At 34.7% G+C, this 20,142-nt stretch overlaps 3 protein-coding genes across 4 annotated transcripts; 2 read left to right on the top strand and 1 right to left on the bottom strand.

The window, feature by feature from the left end:
- Positions 1–6,006: 6,006 nt before the first annotated feature.
- On the top strand, positions 6,007–7,457 carry LOC121734093 (2-oxoglutarate and iron-dependent oxygenase domain-containing protein 3-like). The gene is made up of 4 exons (XM_042124506.1): positions 6,007–6,142; positions 6,221–6,650; positions 6,741–6,893; positions 7,160–7,457. The coding sequence occupies exons 1-4, from the start codon at positions 6,060–6,062 to the stop codon at positions 7,430–7,432; spliced, it is 939 nt and encodes a 312-aa protein (XP_041980440.1). The 5' UTR covers positions 6,007–6,059; the 3' UTR covers positions 7,433–7,457.
- Positions 7,458–7,747: 290 nt separating this feature from the next.
- On the top strand, positions 7,748–10,363 carry LOC121734091. 2 transcript variants are annotated; one of them, XM_042124502.1, is made up of 3 exons: positions 7,748–7,882; positions 7,986–8,114; positions 8,345–10,363. In XM_042124502.1, the coding sequence occupies exons 2-3, from the start codon at positions 7,993–7,995 to the stop codon at positions 9,870–9,872; spliced, it is 1,650 nt and encodes a 549-aa protein (XP_041980436.1). In that variant the 5' UTR covers positions 7,748–7,882; positions 7,986–7,992; the 3' UTR covers positions 9,873–10,363. The 2 variants fall into 2 exon arrangements, with proteins under 2 accessions (XP_041980436.1, XP_041980438.1); XM_042124504.1 differs by lacking the exon at positions 7,748–7,882 and having other exon boundaries at positions 7,894–8,114.
- Positions 10,364–12,490: 2,127 nt separating this feature from the next.
- LOC121734092 (ubiquitin-like protein 7) lies at positions 12,491–19,718 on the bottom strand. The gene is made up of 9 exons (XM_042124505.1): positions 19,650–19,718; positions 19,264–19,456; positions 18,870–19,084; positions 17,783–18,011; positions 17,163–17,296; positions 16,739–16,841; positions 16,157–16,270; positions 13,981–14,100; positions 12,491–12,758 (listed from the first exon to the last, which is right to left on the bottom strand). Exons 2-9 carry the CDS (start codon positions 19,412–19,414, stop codon positions 12,697–12,699), a joined length of 1,128 nt encoding a protein of 375 aa, XP_041980439.1. The 5' UTR covers positions 19,415–19,456; positions 19,650–19,718; the 3' UTR covers positions 12,491–12,696.
- Positions 19,719–20,142: the final 424 nt, after the last annotated feature.

Here is a 20,142-nt window from a genome sequence, read left to right as displayed (position 1 = left end):
TGGCTACGGAACTAGGGAATGCAATCTCGTTCTCGCGAGATCTCGGCCTTTTTTAGCGAGATTGATCTCGGACGAAAAAAAGGCGAGATCTCGCGAGTTTGACGAGATTGCACTTGAGCATAAAAACGTCTTATTTGAAGCGCAGACTGACACGGACGGAGTTGCGATCACGAAGTTAAAACAAAGAGGAGCTGGCCTAAGCAACTGGGCACTGTGATTCTCAACTAGGTCCTGAATTTTAACTTCTCTTTGATTTTTTTGTTATAAAATAACTTTTTTATTACTAAAAGATTTGTGTTTGATAGTGCGCTTTTATAATTCTGGACATCACGTTTTCGTGGACGCCGGCTTCCACGATAAAACGTTGGGTAATGGGATACGTTAAATGCCCTTTTGATTTTAGGCACCGCGGACTTTTTGTGCGGTTCAGAAGTGTAAACGTTGTGATGTCCTCTAACGTGCACGTTAAAAAGTTATCGTCGACGGAAATTTAAAAGCGTTTCCATATATTTCCATTTACTTTACTTCCCTATCGTTTTACCGCGGATGTCCACTATATTACCCCACGTCTAAAATTATAAAAGTGCATTAGAAGAGAAGACTGGCTGTTTCTTTAATTTGTAATTTGATAGATAGTAGATACGTATGTCAAAGTTTACTACTTAAAAATTATAGAGAGATACATCAAACAATGTTTGATGCATAAAATTCTATTGAAAAAAATCGTGAAAATGAATGTTAATCTTATAATACTTATAATATTCATTACTTTTTTTTCGTAACTTATTCAAATATTGTGATTATTGGCAAAAAAACACCACCAAACTGCTAATCTCGCGAGATCTCGAAATTGGCGAGATCTCGCGGTATTGTATTCATAAACTCGCGGGATCTCGCTTGAGCCCCGATCTCGCGAGATTTGCTTTCCCTATACGGAACCCTAAAAAGGGATGACACTACGATGTTGCCACTTTTTAATTTCTTCACTTTCTTGATGGACTATATAAAAAATGCAATAACTCGATTAAACGGTTGAACCGGTGTGGCTAATTTTAGTCTTAAAATATTCCTGGAAGTCCAGGGAAGGTTTATAAGTGACACGAAGTTCACCGGGACATCTAGTCACTAGTGTTACATATTATGAATTTATAACACTTGCTATTTACGTACCCTCTCCCTGAGAGCTGCAGAGCTACTTTGATGACCAGTGAGAGCTGAGAGAAGCACACTCCTTTTTTATTAAAGAACTACTTACCTATTTAAGAAAATAATAAAAATAATAAATGAAAAACAGGATTTTTTTATTTTAATAAAATATGAGCATCCAAATAATATTCCACAATGCAGTCGGAAATAGAATCATCGCCACTTTCTAGGTCCATGTAGTTACAGCAGTGGTGTCACAGTGAAGAGGCAGTTTCATCTTCATTAATCAGCTCTTCAATATCCTAATAAAGGGTTAATTCCCACTCCTTGTATTTATTTTCCACTGAAAATTACACTGAAAAAAAAAACACTTTTTTTTTTTTCAAAATGATAGCATAAATTCTCCCAGTCATTTCGGTTATTTCATTAAACGCTTTTTCTGCTATCTGTAAACATAAAACGTAATAATTATAATATTATATAACGCTGCATCAAAGTGTTAAAGGAGTTAAGCACATACACTGTGACACGAGAATTTTACCATCTTGTTCCATCACCATCTTTAATCCATGTTTAAGTTAATTTATAAATATGTAATTAGAATAAGTTGTTCTGAATAAAAGGCTATATTATTATTATTACTTATATTATTAAGGTACATAATTACGCAAAGGCCAAAGCACCTAAGTCAAAGTATCAATCATTGTTAGGCGCGTTATATGATAGATTTCTTTGACAGTTCATTGTTTATGTAAACATAAGGTTTATGTAAAATTGTTGTTTTATTATAGATAATACTTAGTCAGGCTAATTAAAATTGCAATTAACAATAAAATGTATAAATCAAACGCATAATTACCTGCTACTAGGGCGATTGAGCGATCAGAATAGGAAATGTGGACGCGAGAATTTCAGTGATATTTTCGCGGTTTACTATTTTTCTTCAATGAAAATCTTCAAATTTTCAGCACTATGACACGTCTTTTACTTTGATTATTAATAATAATCACAGTAACATGTAGTTTTCACATTGTAAAACTAAATTTAAGGAAGTTGAAAATCTTTGTTTTGTAAATTTTATGTCATAGAGTATTGATACAACAAAGGGACAAATATCAAAAGAGTGTTGCTATTACTATAAAAAAAAGTTTCGCCTCCTAGACATTCTTGACGCACTCATGGAATTAATAAGTAGTACTACGTACAGCTGTACAGTACTGTACGTAGCATAGACATAATATAATGCTAAAGACCAACAAAGAGTGCGAGAGAGAAGAAAATCCTTTATGGAATTATAACAAGATGAAAAGAGAGAGGCAGTCTAATGAAAATTGTAACAACTTTTATTTGACAGGTCGTCAAAAGTCGTCAATCGTTTTTATGCACTTTCGGTATTTGCAATTTATTATTTAAATCGTATGTTATTTTCAACAAATACTATTATATATAACAATAATAACTTGTGCTGTGAGTGATTGCAGTGTAAATCATAGGAATAATCCTGAAAAATATACATTTCACCCGTAATTAATCTTCATGTCCTAATTGCTACGATGTGTTTATTTTTGCTGTATTCTGGTCTTTAGTTCTCTATTTCAAATAAAATATTGTGAATCCTCCCTTTTACTTTCATATTTTGCGTAACTAAAGGTACTATTGTTCCTATATTACACAAATTTTGAAGAAAAATTTTTCATCAAAATTTCTTACATATACGCTAGTGCTTGAATCAAATTTATCGATATGCTTATCGATATTTTACAATAACATAAATCTAAAATAAAAATCATTTACCTTTATATTTATCACCTTAAGCCCGGCCGCACATTATCCGAAATTTCTGATCAGAAAAATTCGGACGCCCGGCGGAACGCACTCTGTTCATACATTTTGTTGTAGACCCATCATACTAAAAGAATTTCTGACGTGTCAAAATGTATGAGCGGGGCGGGGCGTCCGAATTTTTGTGATCAGAAATTCGGAAAATGTGCGGCCGGACTAAAAAGGACATATTATCTTATTTTAACTAATATAATATAGTATAGTATAATATAGCTAATATAATATAACTACTATAATATAGAGTGACTCTAAAACTAGAGGAAGGTTTATATTTATATATCATAATCATTTGTTTTACAGATTCCCTCAAGATCCTCTAATAAGAGTAAAATGGCTGAAATTAATTGGGCGTGTTGGTTGGAATCCCAAGAAAAATTCAACAATATGTAGGCAAACATTTCATTGAAAATTTTTAAAGAAAAATTAGAATAAATACTATTTTGGTTAAAGGAGCTATCCCAACTTTATTTGTGCCAGTAAGTTTGACATACTGTTGCACTTGTTACTGAAGCAATTATTAAAAATAAGCAATTATAAGCAATTAATGCTTTTTAGTTCATTTAAGATTATACTTATATGAACTAAAAAGTATTAAATAATCCTTATTCTGTACTCAATCTTCATAATTTTGAAGTCGGTACCAGTCCTAAGTATATAAGTTGCTGTTATACCTATTCTGTCAGAGAACTGGCGATTAGGTTAGCTGGTACCGATTGCAAAATAATGAAGATTGAGAACAGAATTAATACTGAGTACAGAATAAGAATTATTTAATACTTTTTAGTTCATTTAAGTATAATATTACTATTGTCATTGCCTTGGAAGTCGGTTTTAATTTTTTGTTTAAAAATAATAATTTTACTCATTTTAGCTGTCCTTAACGTTTTCTATACTTACAGTTGGTGTTTTAAAAAATCTAAATCAAAATTGCTTTATTTCTGAACAAATCTAAAATAAAATATATTTTCAGAATACATGGTGCCTACCACCGGTTCGGTAACTAAGCCGACGAGAAGAACCGGCGCGGCGTAAGAAACTCGCACGCCCACTTTTTACCAAAAAAAGTGAGAAAAAAAAATAATCTTTTAAAACAAAATTTACAATGCTGTAACTAAAAATTATACAATGTAAATATAGATAGATACATAATAATTGTAAGTCATGTAGAAGTAGCCTTGCAAGCAGTCATTCAGCATTCTACTGTGCGAGTTTCTTACGCCGGTTCTTCTCGCCGGGGTAGTTCCCGAACCGGTGGTAGGCATCAGGTAGACATTCTGAAAAAATTTGATTCAAATTTACCACGAAATAAAACATTTTTTATTATTTATTTTTTATTATTTTATTACTCCCAAGATGTGCCATCAATTATGAAATCATTTTGGCTTTGGCACAAAACGTTCTTTGACTACTTTTTTAAATTTATTAATCGAAAGATTTTGAACGTTTTCTGGGACCATATGTTCCCATTTGAATATCAAGGAGTCACTTCGATTTCTCATTGTTTCCATCACCAGATCACCACTTTTGTGATCATGATACCTACTCGGAACAATACAATGTACAGCAAAAGAAAAAAATTGAAAATCGGTTCATAAACGGCGGAGTAATCGTTGAACATACATAAAAATATATCCACAGGCGAACGTCTAGACTCCTCCTGTTTGGAAGTCGGTTCAAAATAATTGTAATAAAATATTATGATATTTTATAATATGTATTTAATTTAAGAATAAAATATAATATACTATGTGTGTTGTTTACTTTCAACGTTTACTTTCAATGTAAGGACTGATTTACCAGATAGATTTTACCTGAGTAATAAATAAGTAACTTTATAATGTGTTAAGTGTAAATTATTTACCCTTATAAGAACCTCATGTCATAACATATCCGACGATTGAAAAATCATTCCAAAAGAAAATGTGTATCTACTTTTCAATCGTCACCTTTTTTTGCCAATTAAAATTTATGATATCTAATTTGAAATACAAATCTATCAAAGTTGCATATTATTTATTTGTTATAGACACTCAGGTAAAATAACTCGAACGGACTAAACTATCGATAGCAAAATACTATACTATCGATAGTAAAATATACATCACTAGCACACGCACACATTGACAGATCAAAAAAAACCGGCCAAGTGCGAGTCGGACTCGCGCACCGAGGGTTCCGACAGCTTAAAGGTATTATAGACCTGAGTATTTGGTATGAATTTCAATTTAATACCTCTACGCGTTTATGAGGAAATGGGTAGTAAGTTTAAAATTATTAAAAAAATATATATTATGTGATGTAACTAAAAATTTATGGTTTTCGTAATTTTTCCTTTATCTATGCTATAAGACGTTGCTTCGTACCAAATTTCAAGATTCTGAGTTCACGGGAAGCACCCTGTAGGTTTTGATTCCCTTGCAAGTGTCGAAAATTTGCGGCATAAACGGCTGTATCTTTTGATTGCGTTGGCTTAGAAGTTTGATTTTTTCACAGCTTCAAGGGACAGTAGACCTGAGTAATTGATATGCTTCATACCTCCACGCGTTCCTGAGAAAAAGGGTCTTGACAGACGGACGGACGGACAGACGGACAACAAAGTGATCCTATAAGGGTTCCGTTTTTTCCTTTTGAGGTACGGAACCCTAAAAATGGAAAAGATATTTTAAAATATCTTTGAAAAATGGTCACGCATTTTCGAGTTGTCAGGTGGTCTTTACGACAGTATATATTATGTCTATGGTACGTAGTACACTTGTAGTACTTAATTACATGGACGCACTATATATCCTTATTCTATGATTATACCATAGACATAATATATATATATATTATGTCTATGGATTATACCCTATTTGTGACTGTCAAAAACAACATGTCAAAAATCCATTCCGTGATCGAGCTTGATTTGTGTACGCTTCACAGATTACTAGTATAGTTTAATATATTTGTAGAGCCCGCTTGCCCCGTGTATTATTTTCCTCTATGGCTAAAATCACAGATTACTAGTATATATTTGCTAAAATACCTAATTAAAAGTGATTTTATAATTATACGATTAAGTTTTATCAATAATGACTAGTGTAAGGAACAGGAACAAATATAATGAGCTACAAAAAAGTAAAGAGCAGCGCGAAGTAAAGAGTAAAGGAACATCGTAAGTTTTGATAACAATTAGCAAAAAAATAATTACAAATTTACAATTGTACTGATGAAGCAGTTTATTTTTTTACAGATCTCCCAATAGAAGTTTACCTTTAAGAGTTCTATCTAGATCAGTAGTAATTTTCTCACTTCTAATTATTGTGTACTTCTCATCCAAAAATGAGAAGTTTATCACTTTTGCTAGGCAAAGCGATCTTTTAGCTGGAAAAGGCTTAACAGTGGAATGCTCTGCGGAATACTCGAAAGAAGTAGACAAGTATGAAGGATGCGCACCTAAAGAATGCAGAAGATATATCACTGATAAGATTATTTCAGTGAGAGAAGCAGAAGAGTTGTTACAAATTGCCATAAAGGGTTTAAAGCTTGGTGGCTCTAGTGGTGGTGCATCAATTTTAGATCTCCACAGTGGTGCTTTGTCAAAAGGGCAACAGTTTGTAAATATTTATAAATTAAACAGTATGAAAAATTTATTTACCCAAAGCGATTTTAACACATACAGGGTAAGTTGCAACTATTCTTGAACAATAATTTCAAATTGTTTTAAATCTTATATTATGCACCACTATAAACAAATATCTTTTATTTTGCAGGTGATTAAAGATAAAATAAAATTTGCAATTGCACATCACTTTGATGTAGATCCTACAAAAATTTACCTTACACATCCAACATTTTTTTCGGAAATTACACCCAAGAAAGCTATCACTATACATGATGAATACTGGCATCCTCATGTGGATAAGGTATATTATTTTCTTTTTTTTTTTGAAATAAGAATAATCAAAAGTTGGAAATTAATGTATAGACTTCTCTAATTATTTTATCCTTAGATATAAGCAGGTGCACTGCTTTATTAAGCTCAGCAAAGGTACTGAAATTAAATGAACAAATAAACTGCCAGAAGTATTTTCATTTTAGCTTTGTTTCAGTTTCTTAAAAAACTTTACAAGTTTTTTTTAGTACATAATATGAAAACTAATTATAATTTACTTTAAAATATTTGTTTCAGGAAACATACAAGTCATTCCATTATACTAGTCTCTTGTATCTTAGTGATTATAATCTGGACTTCAAAGGTGGACGGTTTGTGTTTATGGATGAAAAGCAGAATAGCACAATAGAGCCAAAAAAAGCTAGACTCAGTGTTTTTACTAGTGGTGGTGAAAATCTGCACTATGTAGAAAAAGTAACATCTGGAGTGCGATATGCTGTAACCATTTCATTTACTTGTGATAAAAATTTTGCTGTCGAAGACCCAAGTACTGAAAAATACAATATGTAATTAAGAAAATGTGGTGTTTAGATTTCGTTCCGTTGTTTAAATGGGAAGCAATTTATGTTCTAAATGTTGTCTGTTGGTAGGTACTTGATTTTTAAAGTGTAGTTAGTGGTAGTTGATAAGTGCTAGGTGTCACCTGTGTTTTCAATATAAAATTAATATACCTAGCGAAGCGTTAATATACCTAGGTATATTAAAATGGTATTTCCATAAAATTGGACTACTGTACTAGTAAATTAAAAGGTTCGTTGCATTATTACCATAGACTAGGGGAGAACCTAAACAAAAAAAAAATTGTCATCTGGTATGACATCTGTCATGTACGTCAAAATGAAAAGGAACACAATCATTTTGCAAAACGCAATGCCATTGTTTTGTTTACATTAATAATTTGCCGTAATTTCATATAATATTTTTAGATTTCAAAATTCTTGTGAAATATACACATAACAGGTAATCACAGAAATACTGAATCTCCGAGTAACCTAAAATGAAGAACGTTCTCGGTTACTGCGCAATTTAAGAATTTTTCACTTTATTTTTAATTCACTTTTAGTCAAAATATGGAAAGTCCTATTTCTGACCATAGTGATTCCGATTCCGGGGAGAGTTGGACTTTGTTAGATAATGAAACAGCACGTAACGCCGATTCCCCTTCATTTGAGTCACAAAAACTTCACACAAGGTAAATATAGGTTTATTACTAACATATGGGGTGGTTATTTTAACGAGAAAGGTACATGGTCAATTTTGCATGCTCCTCTTCTCCATGCTGGCTTTATAGCAGTATTTCATTTACTACAAAACATTCAATTGCAATGGCCATTATCACTGAGATTGATTAAAAGTATTTAGTTATAACTTATAATTAATGTCGTTACTTACAAAAATGTCTCAATGAAACTGTTTTTGCAGTGTGATTGAAGATGTGTGTGAAAAAGATGAAGACACAGACGGTATATCCATAATCAGTGATAGTGAAACTGAATCTCCTTACTGCCTAGAATCATCGGTCATTATGAATTCAAGCCCAGAGAGGCAGGCCATAAGAGAGGAGATACCCATTTATAGTTCACAGGATGTTGATTTAGAAACAAATGTAACATGCGGAGAAAGTGACAAGGAACCTCTAGTTGAAGATGATGAAACTGGCGATAGTATGAAGCATAAAATTTATGTGCACCGGAGAAATAATAGGCTGAGCACAGTACTAAATATCATAATGCTGGTGAGTGTCATGACCGCTGCAGGGGTAGCCATAGGCCACATGTGGGGCGTCAAACACGACTGCCCGGCACAGACGATGCCAGCATTCAACAAAATTATGTCAGACTTGTATAAATTGCAAGCAGAAACTGCCAACTACAGAAATAAACTGAGAGAGTTGTCACTCATAATTGAAGATAATCTTCATTATGAATGTGAGAGAGAATCAGAGGTATCCCTCAACAAGCAACAAACGGCTGAGTGTCGCCAGCAAAAAATTCATAACATCCAGAAATATTTGAAAAACAATGCAGAAGAGGGGAAAAAATACAAAAGATCAGTAAATTCCTATCCACAGAAACAGGATGAAAATAAAATTAAAAAACCTAATCACAATCAACTGCCATTACAGAATATATCTAAAATTAAACCTATAAATAAACAAGAGATAGATAAGATGTCAATTCCAGAAATAATTGTTACTGATGAATCTATAGCTATAGAACCCGATAAATATGAAGGAGCAATGCCTTCATTAAAAGAAGAAAAAGATACTATTTGGAAAGAAACTAAAATTAGCTATGCAGATTCTCTCAAGAGTCATAATATCAACATAAATATTAGAGATGAAAATGTGTACCAAAATAATGGAAAAAATGAAAAACATTATAAAAAAGTTGAAGTTGCTAAAGATGAACTAATTGAACCTTTTAGTAGTGAAGAAGAATTTGTGAAAGACAAACATACACCCAAGCGTAAACTGAAACAAAAATCGCAAGACCGTAAAAAACCATTCAAAAATACTAAAAGGAAGAATAAACACGAAAGTTGGGACATAAAAGAAGGAATTCAGAGGTATTATGACGACATGTCCAATAAACTAGTTAACAATTATGATTTTGTAAACAACAAAATGAATCAAGATGTTACTGATGACAATAAACCACATATTATAAGGGAGGGTAGTGAAAGGGAAATGCACCTTTATAGCGATTATTTTAAGCAGGAAGAACCGCAGAAAAAGAATAGTAAAATCTCAAATTGGTTTGATAATCGCGCCCAATATCGTAAGGAGGCAAGGAAGAGGCAAAAAGAACTACTCAATGTGTCCACTACAAATTCTGGAGATTGGTATTTCAAACGTATGCACAAAAGGGAGGAATGCCGAGACAAAGAAAATTCCACATGCAAGGGAAATAATAAGAGGAAGAATTTTAAGACAAAGCCATATAAATAAGTCTATATATTTAGTGCTGTTTAAATGTTTGCTTTATTTTATCTATCTTTAGACATATTAAATGTGACTCAATTTATACTACATATATGCAAACAGCACTACGCTATGGCCTATGGGCCATAGCATATTTGTGATATCATTGTTTATTTTAATGTGACTAGCCTTTAAATAGCTTTAATTTATATTACTTTGTGTATTATGTTTGTACATATTTTGTTACACAAGTATTTTCCTATGAAAATTACAAGAAAGGTATATTTTTATATTCTAAAAAGTCAATAAGAATATTGAACTCGTATTTTTTTTACCAAATTGATAATAAATAATAATAATGTAGTATTTTTCAAACCATAGGGGTACAAAATGTTGAAGTGATGAAGATTGCAACACAACTTGTTTACACAAAAACTGTGACACTATTTTTATATTGTTGACATAAAATTGTAAAAAGTATTAATTTATAAATTACGATAAAATTGTTGTAGCTGAAAGTTGACAACTTTTTAAGTCCATATCAGGTAAACTAGCATTTTTTATATATACCTGTCTACTTATGCACAATGCTGGGTTTTGTGAATATCGGTAGAGCTCCATGATTATTTCATCATGAAAATAAAATTGTATGGGTTCTAAACATACATTGTTGAAAGGCAGCACTATTTGCCTACTACTTATAGTAATATGAATGTTAGTTGTAAATTATATTGTTGTATATCATATGGATTAGGACTTTTACTGTCACTCCACACACTTAGTTCACTTGTAAAAATGTGAAATTAAGTCTGGTTGCCTATAAATAATAAAAACTAAGGAAGAGTAACTGTGTCAAAAAATTTGTTCATTAGTCTACAAAATGTGACCCGAATACATGCCTACTATATGCAGTTATTCGGTACACAATTCTGTGTAAATATAGAAGTGACAAGTCAACGGCTTTATTTCGTAAAGAAGAAGGGGCATTTTTTGTATGGGACCCGTACCCAAGCTGTAGCACGTTGAAACATAATATATCAAATGAAAGGGCTTGAAAAGTTGTACATTTTCTTGTATGACATAAAATCTCTAAACCATGGGAGAAAAAAGTTAATGAGGGTAGAAGGTAAGAAAAAATCACAAAAAAACTCGCTGTATTATTGCATCAATTTGTAGTGTTACTGATAAGGAATCATTTCTAGAAAGTAATTGTATATGGCAAACTTGAGGAAAGTGTTGTATTTTAGTATATTCTTTCATATTTTAATGAAATGTATGAGAAAACAATAAAACCTTAAAAATCTAACCTTTCCTGGATTTTATCGTATATTATAATCGCTTTGGGGAAATGTTTTATAATTAGCAACAGGAAAGGTTTTTTAAGGTTTTATTGTTTTCCCATATATTTCTTTAAAATATGAAAGAATATACTAAAATATAACACTTTCCTTAAGTTTGTCATATATGATTACTTTCTAGAAATGATTCCTTACCAGCAACCACCAGCAACTTTATAAATTGATGCAATAATACAGGGTGTTTTTTTCTTACCTTCTACCCTCATTAGCTTTTTTCTTTCATGGTTTAGAGATTTTTCGTCATACAATAAAATGTTCAACTTTTCAAGCCCTTTTATTTGGTATATGTCTCAATGTGCTACATTGGTGGGTACGAAGTGCCCATCCTTCTTTGAGTGTTAGTGTTTTGTTGCTATTGCCATATTTTAGTGTGCGAAAAGGAACCAAAAAACGGTTGAAGTATGGAAGTTACGTTTCCAAGTGTTTATTATTTGTAGCTGGTTGCACACAGATGTCGCTAACCGCAGAAAAGAGCGAGCTACGAGATGCAATATAATAAGGTAGGGTACCTATGTGGGTACTGAGGCGTACTAACGTTTCGAGGTGTAATGCAACTTATTACACAGCGAGCATTCGTGCAGTCAGTACGTCATGCTCGCTGTGTAATCAGTTACACACCTCGTTACGTTGGTCAGTAAGTAGTAACTCAGTACCCACCTACATGGTACATACATGCATTGCCGTTTGTGTTCAATACCACTTTAACGCGACTTGTGGCGTCTGTGTGTAGTCTTATAATGAAAACGCACTGGGCGGAACTATATTGCAACGAAGCGACGCGGCGCTTCTGACTGTGTGCTATGGTATACTGAAGTGTGTCGCGTAGTTTCGCTGCCGCGTTGGGGTCTTCGCAGATATACAATTTTAAGTTGGCCGACTATCGTACAAACCACAAACTTTAAGTTGGCCGACTATCGTACAAACCACAGAAATAGATCAAGATAGAAGTAGGTATGAAAAAAGTGACACGCTCGTGTTCATACAAATTGGAGCGAAATTGCGCTTCTATCTTGATCTATTTCTGTGGTTTGTACGATAGTCGGCCAACTTGAAATTGTAAGTCTGCGGGGACCCTTATGCAGTTATCTCGTACAAAGAATATTAGAATGTGTAGTGTCGTTTCGCTGCAGTGCAGTTAGGTCTACTGCAGTTTCTTCTTGATTAATGTATGTTAAACATGAGTCTAATTTTCGTACGTCGATTCTTGGTTCTTTTAATCGCATACTAGCGAGACTTCATTAAGATTCGAGGTACAAAAATTAGGGCCCAGGTAAATAAGAGACGTTAAATGTTTAATACTTTATTTTCAATGTGCTCACTACTTGCCATTATGCAATTAAATATTTAATATTTGGATTAGAATTTTCAAGTATTAATAAACAAACTTAAACAAAATGATATTTCATTAATATATTCTAAGTACTAAACATATTTTTTTAAAGATTATTATAGGATTGAGCTTTTTTTAACATTTAGGTCATTCGTAATAATTATTATATTGAGTCATCGCCAATGGCCCCGCTGAAGACTAAATTGATTGCAGCATTAACGTCACCTGGAAGGAAACATCGTTTAGTAATGTTAACATACAGCTTCTTTGACAAAATCAAATCGCCGTTTTTAATGATGGCTGAGATACCTAGGCAACATTCGCTACCTGTTTTACTTGTGTTGTAGAAAGTTGCGCTGACCAAATTGCACTTGCCTCATACGCAATGGTCAGTGCAGTGCCTACTTAAACATTTATTGGGCACCCAGTCCGATTGACTATTATTTTCTCATTGCAAATAATAATTTGTGTTTTAGACGAGATGCTTGAGACAGGTATTTGATGTGTAGTGTGTACTAAAACATCCTGTCTTGTCACACCTATGCTTTATAATACCATAGAGGAGCTAATATCTTTGCCAGTGATTAGCAAGTAGCGGCGTTAGGGGACGGGCGACACTGGACGACCGCCCAGGTGAACATAATGGCTTCTACAGACGGACGGACCCGGTCCAGAGAGAAGTTAGGCGTTGATAGGCGTGGATGAATTTGACAGCTGTCAAATTGGTTCATAGCTATATTAACTCTGTACACTTTGACAGTTTTGATGGTCCACCTCGGACCATCAAAGACACGTGGGTTAAGTGCTGCCAAATAAACAAATATCTGCCTGTAATTAAGGAAACATTTACTGTAATAAATTTAACGCAACTAAGCATTGCTTACGAGTTACGACTCCTGTCTTTACTTTTAAAATAATTGGGGCTTTAGAATAGAACAGTTTTTTTTATTTGTACAAAAACTAAACTACAATATGAAGAAAAACTCTCACAGATTAATTTTTATAAAACCTTAATCTATGAGAGTTTTTCTGTACGTTGTCAAAAAAAAATACAAATTCGAAATCGAATCGAAATCATATGTTCTATTTCATAGCAAAAACATTTTGTATCCAGCCCAGAGCTATGCAAACAATTTTACAAATGTCATTCTGGTTTGACATTTATTTGGATGGACTAGGTTCGTTCGTGTGTAGAGAACGACGAACCATCAAAACTGTCAAATTTGTACAACCTGAACACGAGGCAGGTATTACATTTGCGAAAACCAACTTCAGCATGGACCGGGTCCGCCCAATCTGTAGAGGCCTTAAAGGGGCGCCTTAACAAAGTCGATTTTCGGAATATTAAAATTCCAGTAAGGGGGCACCGAAGAAATGTCGCCCAGGTCGTTGGCAGTGCTAAAGCCTGCACTGATTAGCAATATCATTTATTGAAGTTTGTAATTACCTCCACATATGATGAGGGCGCGCACGTTGAGCGCCACATCGGTCAGGCCCATCTCCTGCATGTGTCGGAGCTGCGTGGAGTAATCCTCCTCGTTGGCAGCGGGGCTCTGAGATGACGACGCTGAAATTGACAATCCATACCATATTATTATAAAGTAATAAATATACACTTTCATGCACTTATTCCACTTCATTTTGTTTGAATTTTTATGTTTTACATGTTAAAATCATCCTCATAATATTATAAATGCGAAAGTGTGTCTGTCTGTTTGCTCTTCACGCCAACTTCACGCTCATTGCGGCTCTTTACGATGGGCCAGTGTAGTGGGCCATCACGATGGCCACGCGATCAGCGTGGGGAGGACGTAGTGGCGTAGGATGGTCGATGGCGCCAGCGCTGGCCGTGGAATGGCGGCGGTGTCGGTTTTTCGGCCGCACATCAAAGGATGATGGCCCAGCGATGGCGGTACGCCTCTACACGTTGGCGATACGACAGTCGATGCCCAAGCCGCGGTCGAGCGAGGACGTCGTAATTCGTATTACAATTTACTAATTTCATTCAAAATGACGAGTACGTGGTCTCATAATGAATGTAGCTATATTAATATGATAAAGGCGAAAGTTTGTATGGATGTATGGATGTTTGTTACTCTTTTACTCAAAAAATACTGAACGAATTTTAATGAAACTTTACCTACAATAATAATAGCTTATACAATACATAACTCCTGACTTTTTAAAGATCCAAGTTTGGGAGTTTCAGCGTTGTTTTAAGAACGGAAAGTACATTATGCTATTATTACATTCATCATTATCATCATCATCACTACCATAAACCATTAATTTTAAGCTCGAAATAATTATTCGTATTTCGAGCTTAAAATTAATGATATTAGGAGGGAAGGTCATTAGAAGTTCACCGGGTCATCTGGTGAAGTCAAAAAATTATTAAAAATGCACGTTTTGCATTGCCACAATGGCTAATGCTTACACGTCCATCTTGAACGACGTTTAGATCACAACTGAACACGGCCATCATGTAGAGGCGTTGCGACCATTGCATAGCCATTGCATGCGCCATTCGATCGCCCAGCGCTGGCCCATCTTGAAGAGGGGCCATCAAACCATTTAGGGGGGTATTACATTATCATTTATATATGATCATTTCTATGATCATATATAGGATCCAATATATATGATCATTTGATCATATGTGCATATTACATTATCATATTTCATTGATCCTATTTTACGTCATATGTGGTTTCAATAGCCAATGGAGAGCGCTAACGCTGACAGGTATTGACGTCAGGGTTACTAGATCTCAGAGAATTCGATTTGTCAAAAGACATTGTCATTTTCAATATGGCTTGTTTTTTGTTATTTCAGCAAGATTATCCAAGTATATAATAAGAAAAATAATTACATTACATTATTTGAAACATATTAACGAACAAGAAATTAAAAACTCTTTTTTATATTAAATAACTGGCAACACCTATTTCTATGACCGTATTGGATCCAATCTCTCAGCAAATGTCAAAAATCTATGATCAAGGAAGAAATGAATCATATGTCTATATTACATTATCCAATATCATTGACTCAATGATCTCGGATCCAATATATATGATAATCTAATATCCCCCTTATAGGTTTACGGCAATTTTGACAGCAGATTTTCAAAAAATATCGTTGATCATTGGATAAATTTTTATATTTGCATGTTTCACACACAAAATAAATATATAAAAAAGGATGAAAATGTTTTATTCCTATTACCCCGGCATTGCTAGAGTCAAATTATTTTCTCACTTTTTGCCATCAGATTCTGGTAGACCTATAACCGAGTTTGCTGGGCATGGAGATACTAGAGATAGACAGATTATAATGTAATCTCAAAAATGTCACACACACACAATGCCTTATTTCAAGACGTGAGTACAAGAACATGATAACTAACATTTTGTAACATTTACTACATTTACTAATTTTTACAACATTTACAAATTTTTTTCCGTAGGACAAACCTTGTAACTTATCTACTATATCACCTGGCCAATATGACTACACAATATAAAATGCACGGTTTTTTTATTTCAAATTAATTTTCACGTCTTCATTTGTGAATAAGTGATCTCGATTCTGGATCTTGATTCTTGATTGACTGTACTCACCGTTGGCGCTCTGGTCCATGGGCGCGGGCGCCTGGCTGAGCGCGGCGCTGATGGCCTCGCTGAACATCTCCGGCGTGATGGCCGCGCGCGCTCCGCCGCCCGAACTACTTGCACCTGTATAAAACAATACCATCAGCATTGTAATGTCTTAGATGTCTTGTATAAGACATAATAATTGAAGATGTGAGTGGAAGAACCATGTAAGTAACATGGATAAATTGCCGTTATTTTGCATAAATGGAGGCTTTAGAGTCGGAAAAATTTAAATAATATTAGCCAGGTGATGAAGTAGATTATTTACAAGGTTTGTAAAAATAATAAGGGATAAAAATGAGCAATTGTCGGTATGTTATGAAATGTTACTTATTTGATTCTTCCACTCAGACCTCAGTAGACACAGACACTCGGAACTAATAAAATTTAATATTTTTCGAAAAAAATCACTATAAATGGTGTCTTGATTAATTTATGAAAAAATATAACAATATAATGTTTCCTGGGGAGATAATTGTGTAATTAACAGTTTCAGATGATAGTCGTGCTTTTAGTCAAGGGTCAATTGACAAAACCACTGAATGGTACCTGGTGCGGCGGGCGTGAGGGGCGTGGCGGGGGAGGCGGCGGCGGGGGTCTGCAGCGCCTCCGAGCCGCGCACGTTCGACGATATAGCCGCTTCTGTCGCCGCCTAAAACATACACGATGTAAAAATTTGATAATAATAATAATTAAATAAAAGAAGCAATGGGATAAATAATAATTATTATTAATACTGTGTAAGCGAAGTGAATACATAATAGTAATCGCCACATCTAGCTGAATATTTTGGCAAAAATCCCCACCTCTTCCCTTTTGTGCTCCATTATCCACAGTGAATACACAAACCCTGAGAGCAGTCCTGGATTTACCGCGGCCTATGGGCGGGAGCATCCTAGGGGCCGATTTCATACAAGGGGCGGTGGGAATAAAGTGGCCTACGCCCTACACTCATAAAAAATCCGTCACTGACCCTGAGCGCGGCGGCGAGCAGCTCCTGCGTGATGGTGTTGCGCGCCTCCCCCTCCTCCCCCTCGGCCTCTTCCTCGTCCCCCTCCTCGTCTTCCGACAGTGCCTCCAGTGAGTAGGCGAAGCCCGAAGTTGGAGCTACAACAAAATAAGATCTATACTTAATATTATAAATGCGAAAGTGTGTCTGTTACCTTTTCACACCTAATTCCCAAACCACTGCACCGATTTTGCTAAAAATGTTTCGTATGGAAATACTTTGAGTTCCGTGAATGGGTTCCTAATAAAACACTTAAATGGCTGAACCAATTTAGATGTTGACATGGAGATACTTTTCAAGACGGGACAGACATATGAGTTGTTTTAGCGAAACAATTTACGGTTTCCGCGTGATAGACGAATTTTGGTGCAGCAGAGTTGCGGGCGTCATTTAGTTTTGTTTTTGCGAAATGATCTTCATTTTGTGTACGGCCTAACAATATCTTATTAATTAAATATCTAATCTAATAAATTAACTATGAACAGTTTGGGCATGTGGTCTACTACTTACGTAAAGGTAAGTAGTAGACTTGAAAATAAAATGTTTTTTTAACAATAATGTTGCTAAGTAGTGTGTAATATTACCATTATCGGTGGTGCCACTGGTTGAACGTGATCTCACAAGCCGTAATAGCATTCGGAGGGCATTTGGGAGGTCCGGATAGGCCTCTGCCCCCCGTCTCATGGTCTGTACATTAGCTCCCAGGGCTGCTAGTAGCTCCACTTCATGTAGTATTGAAGAAGTCATGCAATCATCCGCCAGCGATGGTATTTGCTCTATTATCTCTGCCATTGCAGATTCATCATTTAAAAGCTTCAAAAAAAAGTTTAAAATAATATTAATGATACACATTTTGTCTGAAATCTGAATAATAACTAACTTTTCACATGTATACTGTATAGTATACTAGCTGTTGCCCGCGACTTCGTCTGCGTGGACTTCAACAACAAAATTGGTGTCAAAAGCTTTTATAAAAAAAAACCCTGGTACCCCTTAAATCAGCTATGCAGTGTGCACATAATATTTCATTTTTTTAAATTAAACTTTATATTTTATGCCAAATTTTAAAGCTTATTTAGCCCCCCAATTACACAACTTTACCCATAATACTATTTATGATAGATAGGTTACACTTACGTCACTGCATAGATAAAGAACTGAGTTATTTAATAACGTAAAAAAGAAATAACAATCGAAAAAATCGAAAGACGAATATAAGATGATACCACCTCTTATAGAAAGACGTCTGAGCAAGCGTCAGCGCGATGTAGGAGACGCACGGCGCCATCTATTATGAATTTTTGGAACTTACTTAATTTGAACAAATTTACGCATTTTCACCCCCTTACAACCCTTTTTTCCAGTAAAAAAAAGTAGCCTGTGTCCTCTCTCAGGCTTTAGACTATCTGTATACAAAATTTCATTACAATTGGTTGGGTAGTTTTGGCGTGAAAGCAAGACAGACAGAGATACTTTCGCATTTATAATATTATAGTATAGAAGTATACATTTGATTTGCTTGGATGTGTTTTTAAATTTTGAACTTGTTTGTAACATGTTGCTTTTAGTGCTCAGGTACGTCATAGCTCTTACACATTATGTTACTTCCATAAAAAAGGTATGCCACTAAGCTATTTGCTATAAAGCTTTTAGGTTTTAATGGTATTTTACCTGCATAGCTCTTGTCCAACCGGGTGCATTTGGTGTGCACCCTAAGGTCCGTAGCTCGGAGTTCAGCTGCTGCAGCTGGGCATCTGTGTATGTCGGAGGTGGAGGGGGTGGGTTTGGTAACTTTTTCTTCAAAACATGTACCATTTCACCATTTTTGACACCACTGTTGTTTAAAGTGTCATTGTCCTTTAATATTTTTCCATGATGCACTAGTTCTAAAAATATGTTAAAACTACTTTTATTATTGAGTAAAATATATTTTATGTTGAGTCATGCTACAGAACAATATTTGTTTGAAAGGTTATATTGAAGACAGCAGAATTTACTTTTACATTTTAAAATATTAATGAGATTGTATTGATATTTATTTACTTTTACAGCTTATTTAACTTACCTAAAGAGGAAGCTGGAAGATTTGCTTTTGTTTCGGCCTCGTTTTTCAATTTTAAAACACTATTCTCTAAGGAGAAATTTTCAAGTTTATGTCTTTCTATTGGCCCAGGCTTCACTTTGATTCCAAGGAATAAGAACTGCTGATTTTCCATAGTTGAACTGTTGAGTTCTTTTTTTTTCCCTTGTTGTAAATTCTATAAACAAGCGCAAAGCGATGAAAATATTGACTGGCTAAATTGGTTACTTTATTTGAAACGCAATACTAATACTTTTCTAAAGTATTATACCGAAAGCCGTATGTAAACGTTTCATTCATAGATTAATATTAATTAAGTTTATTAAATGCTATTTTGATCAAAACAAAATAAACAGTACTTAAGTACCCACCAAAACCTTTGACCAAAACCCAAGTACCTAGTATATAAAGTAGCACTCTGTGACCCAAGTATTTTTATATTTTTTGTTGACAAAAAATGACTTATGACATGCCCAGTGTTGCCAACTATTCAAAACGTTTTCCCCCTAAAGCTGCGCGTTCACTGCATCGGAATCGGAGCGTAGGTCGTCGTCGTTATGGAGCGTCGTCATTTACGAAATGCCGATGGGGTGCGTCCACTGCATTCAGATTCCGCATCGGCAATTTAGCTATTAATGTATATATGAAATGTGTGCGTTAACGCTTTAGAGTTAAGGTTGGATTTGCTATGTTCAGTTTTGATACTAAATATATAAATTGACCCATAGACGCGGCTGCGGATGACGTCATCGGCATAAATTCCGGTCTCAGGCGCAGAAATGCCGATCCAGTGCACGCAGTACCATACAGCCGCGTCTCCACTAGGCAACATTTAGCGCGCGACACGTGACGCTCAACATGTAC

Source organism: Aricia agestis, chromosome 15 (assembly GCF_905147365.1).
Source record: "Aricia agestis chromosome 15, ilAriAges1.1, whole genome shotgun sequence".
NCBI classification, from domain to species: domain Eukaryota; kingdom Metazoa; phylum Arthropoda; class Insecta; order Lepidoptera; family Lycaenidae; genus Aricia; species Aricia agestis.
The sequence above is the reverse complement of the archived record's forward strand: the minus strand, read 5'-3'. Positions and strand labels throughout refer to the sequence as shown.

Coding starts and splice junctions, on each gene's coding strand:
- LOC121734093 (XM_042124506.1), top strand. CDS start 6,060: ATGACTAGTGTAAGGAACAGGAACAAATATAATGAGCTACAAAAAAGT. Junction 6,143..6,220: donor GTAAAGAGTAAAGGAACATC/GTAAGTTTTGAT, acceptor ATTTTTTTACAG/ATCTCCCAATAGAAGTTTAC. Junction 6,651..6,740: donor GCGATTTTAACACATACAGG/GTAAGTTGCAAC, acceptor TTTATTTTGCAG/GTGATTAAAGATAAAATAAA.
- LOC121734091 (XM_042124502.1), top strand. CDS start 7,993: ATGGAAAGTCCTATTTCTGACCATAGTGATTCCGATTCCGGGGAGAGT. Junction 8,115..8,344: donor TCACAAAAACTTCACACAAG/GTAAATATAGGT, acceptor CTGTTTTTGCAG/TGTGATTGAAGATGTGTGTG.
- LOC121734092 (XM_042124505.1), bottom strand. CDS start 19,414: ATGGAAAATCAGCAGTTCTTATTCCTTGGAATCAAAGTGAAGCCTGGG. Junction 16,271..16,738: donor CCTCACGCCCGCCGCACCAG/GTACCATTCAGT, acceptor TGTTTTATACAG/GTGCAAGTAGTTCGGGCGGC. Junction 14,101..16,156: donor CATGGACCAGAGCGCCAACG/GTGAGTACAGTC, acceptor TGTCAATTTCAG/CGTCGTCATCTCAGAGCCCC.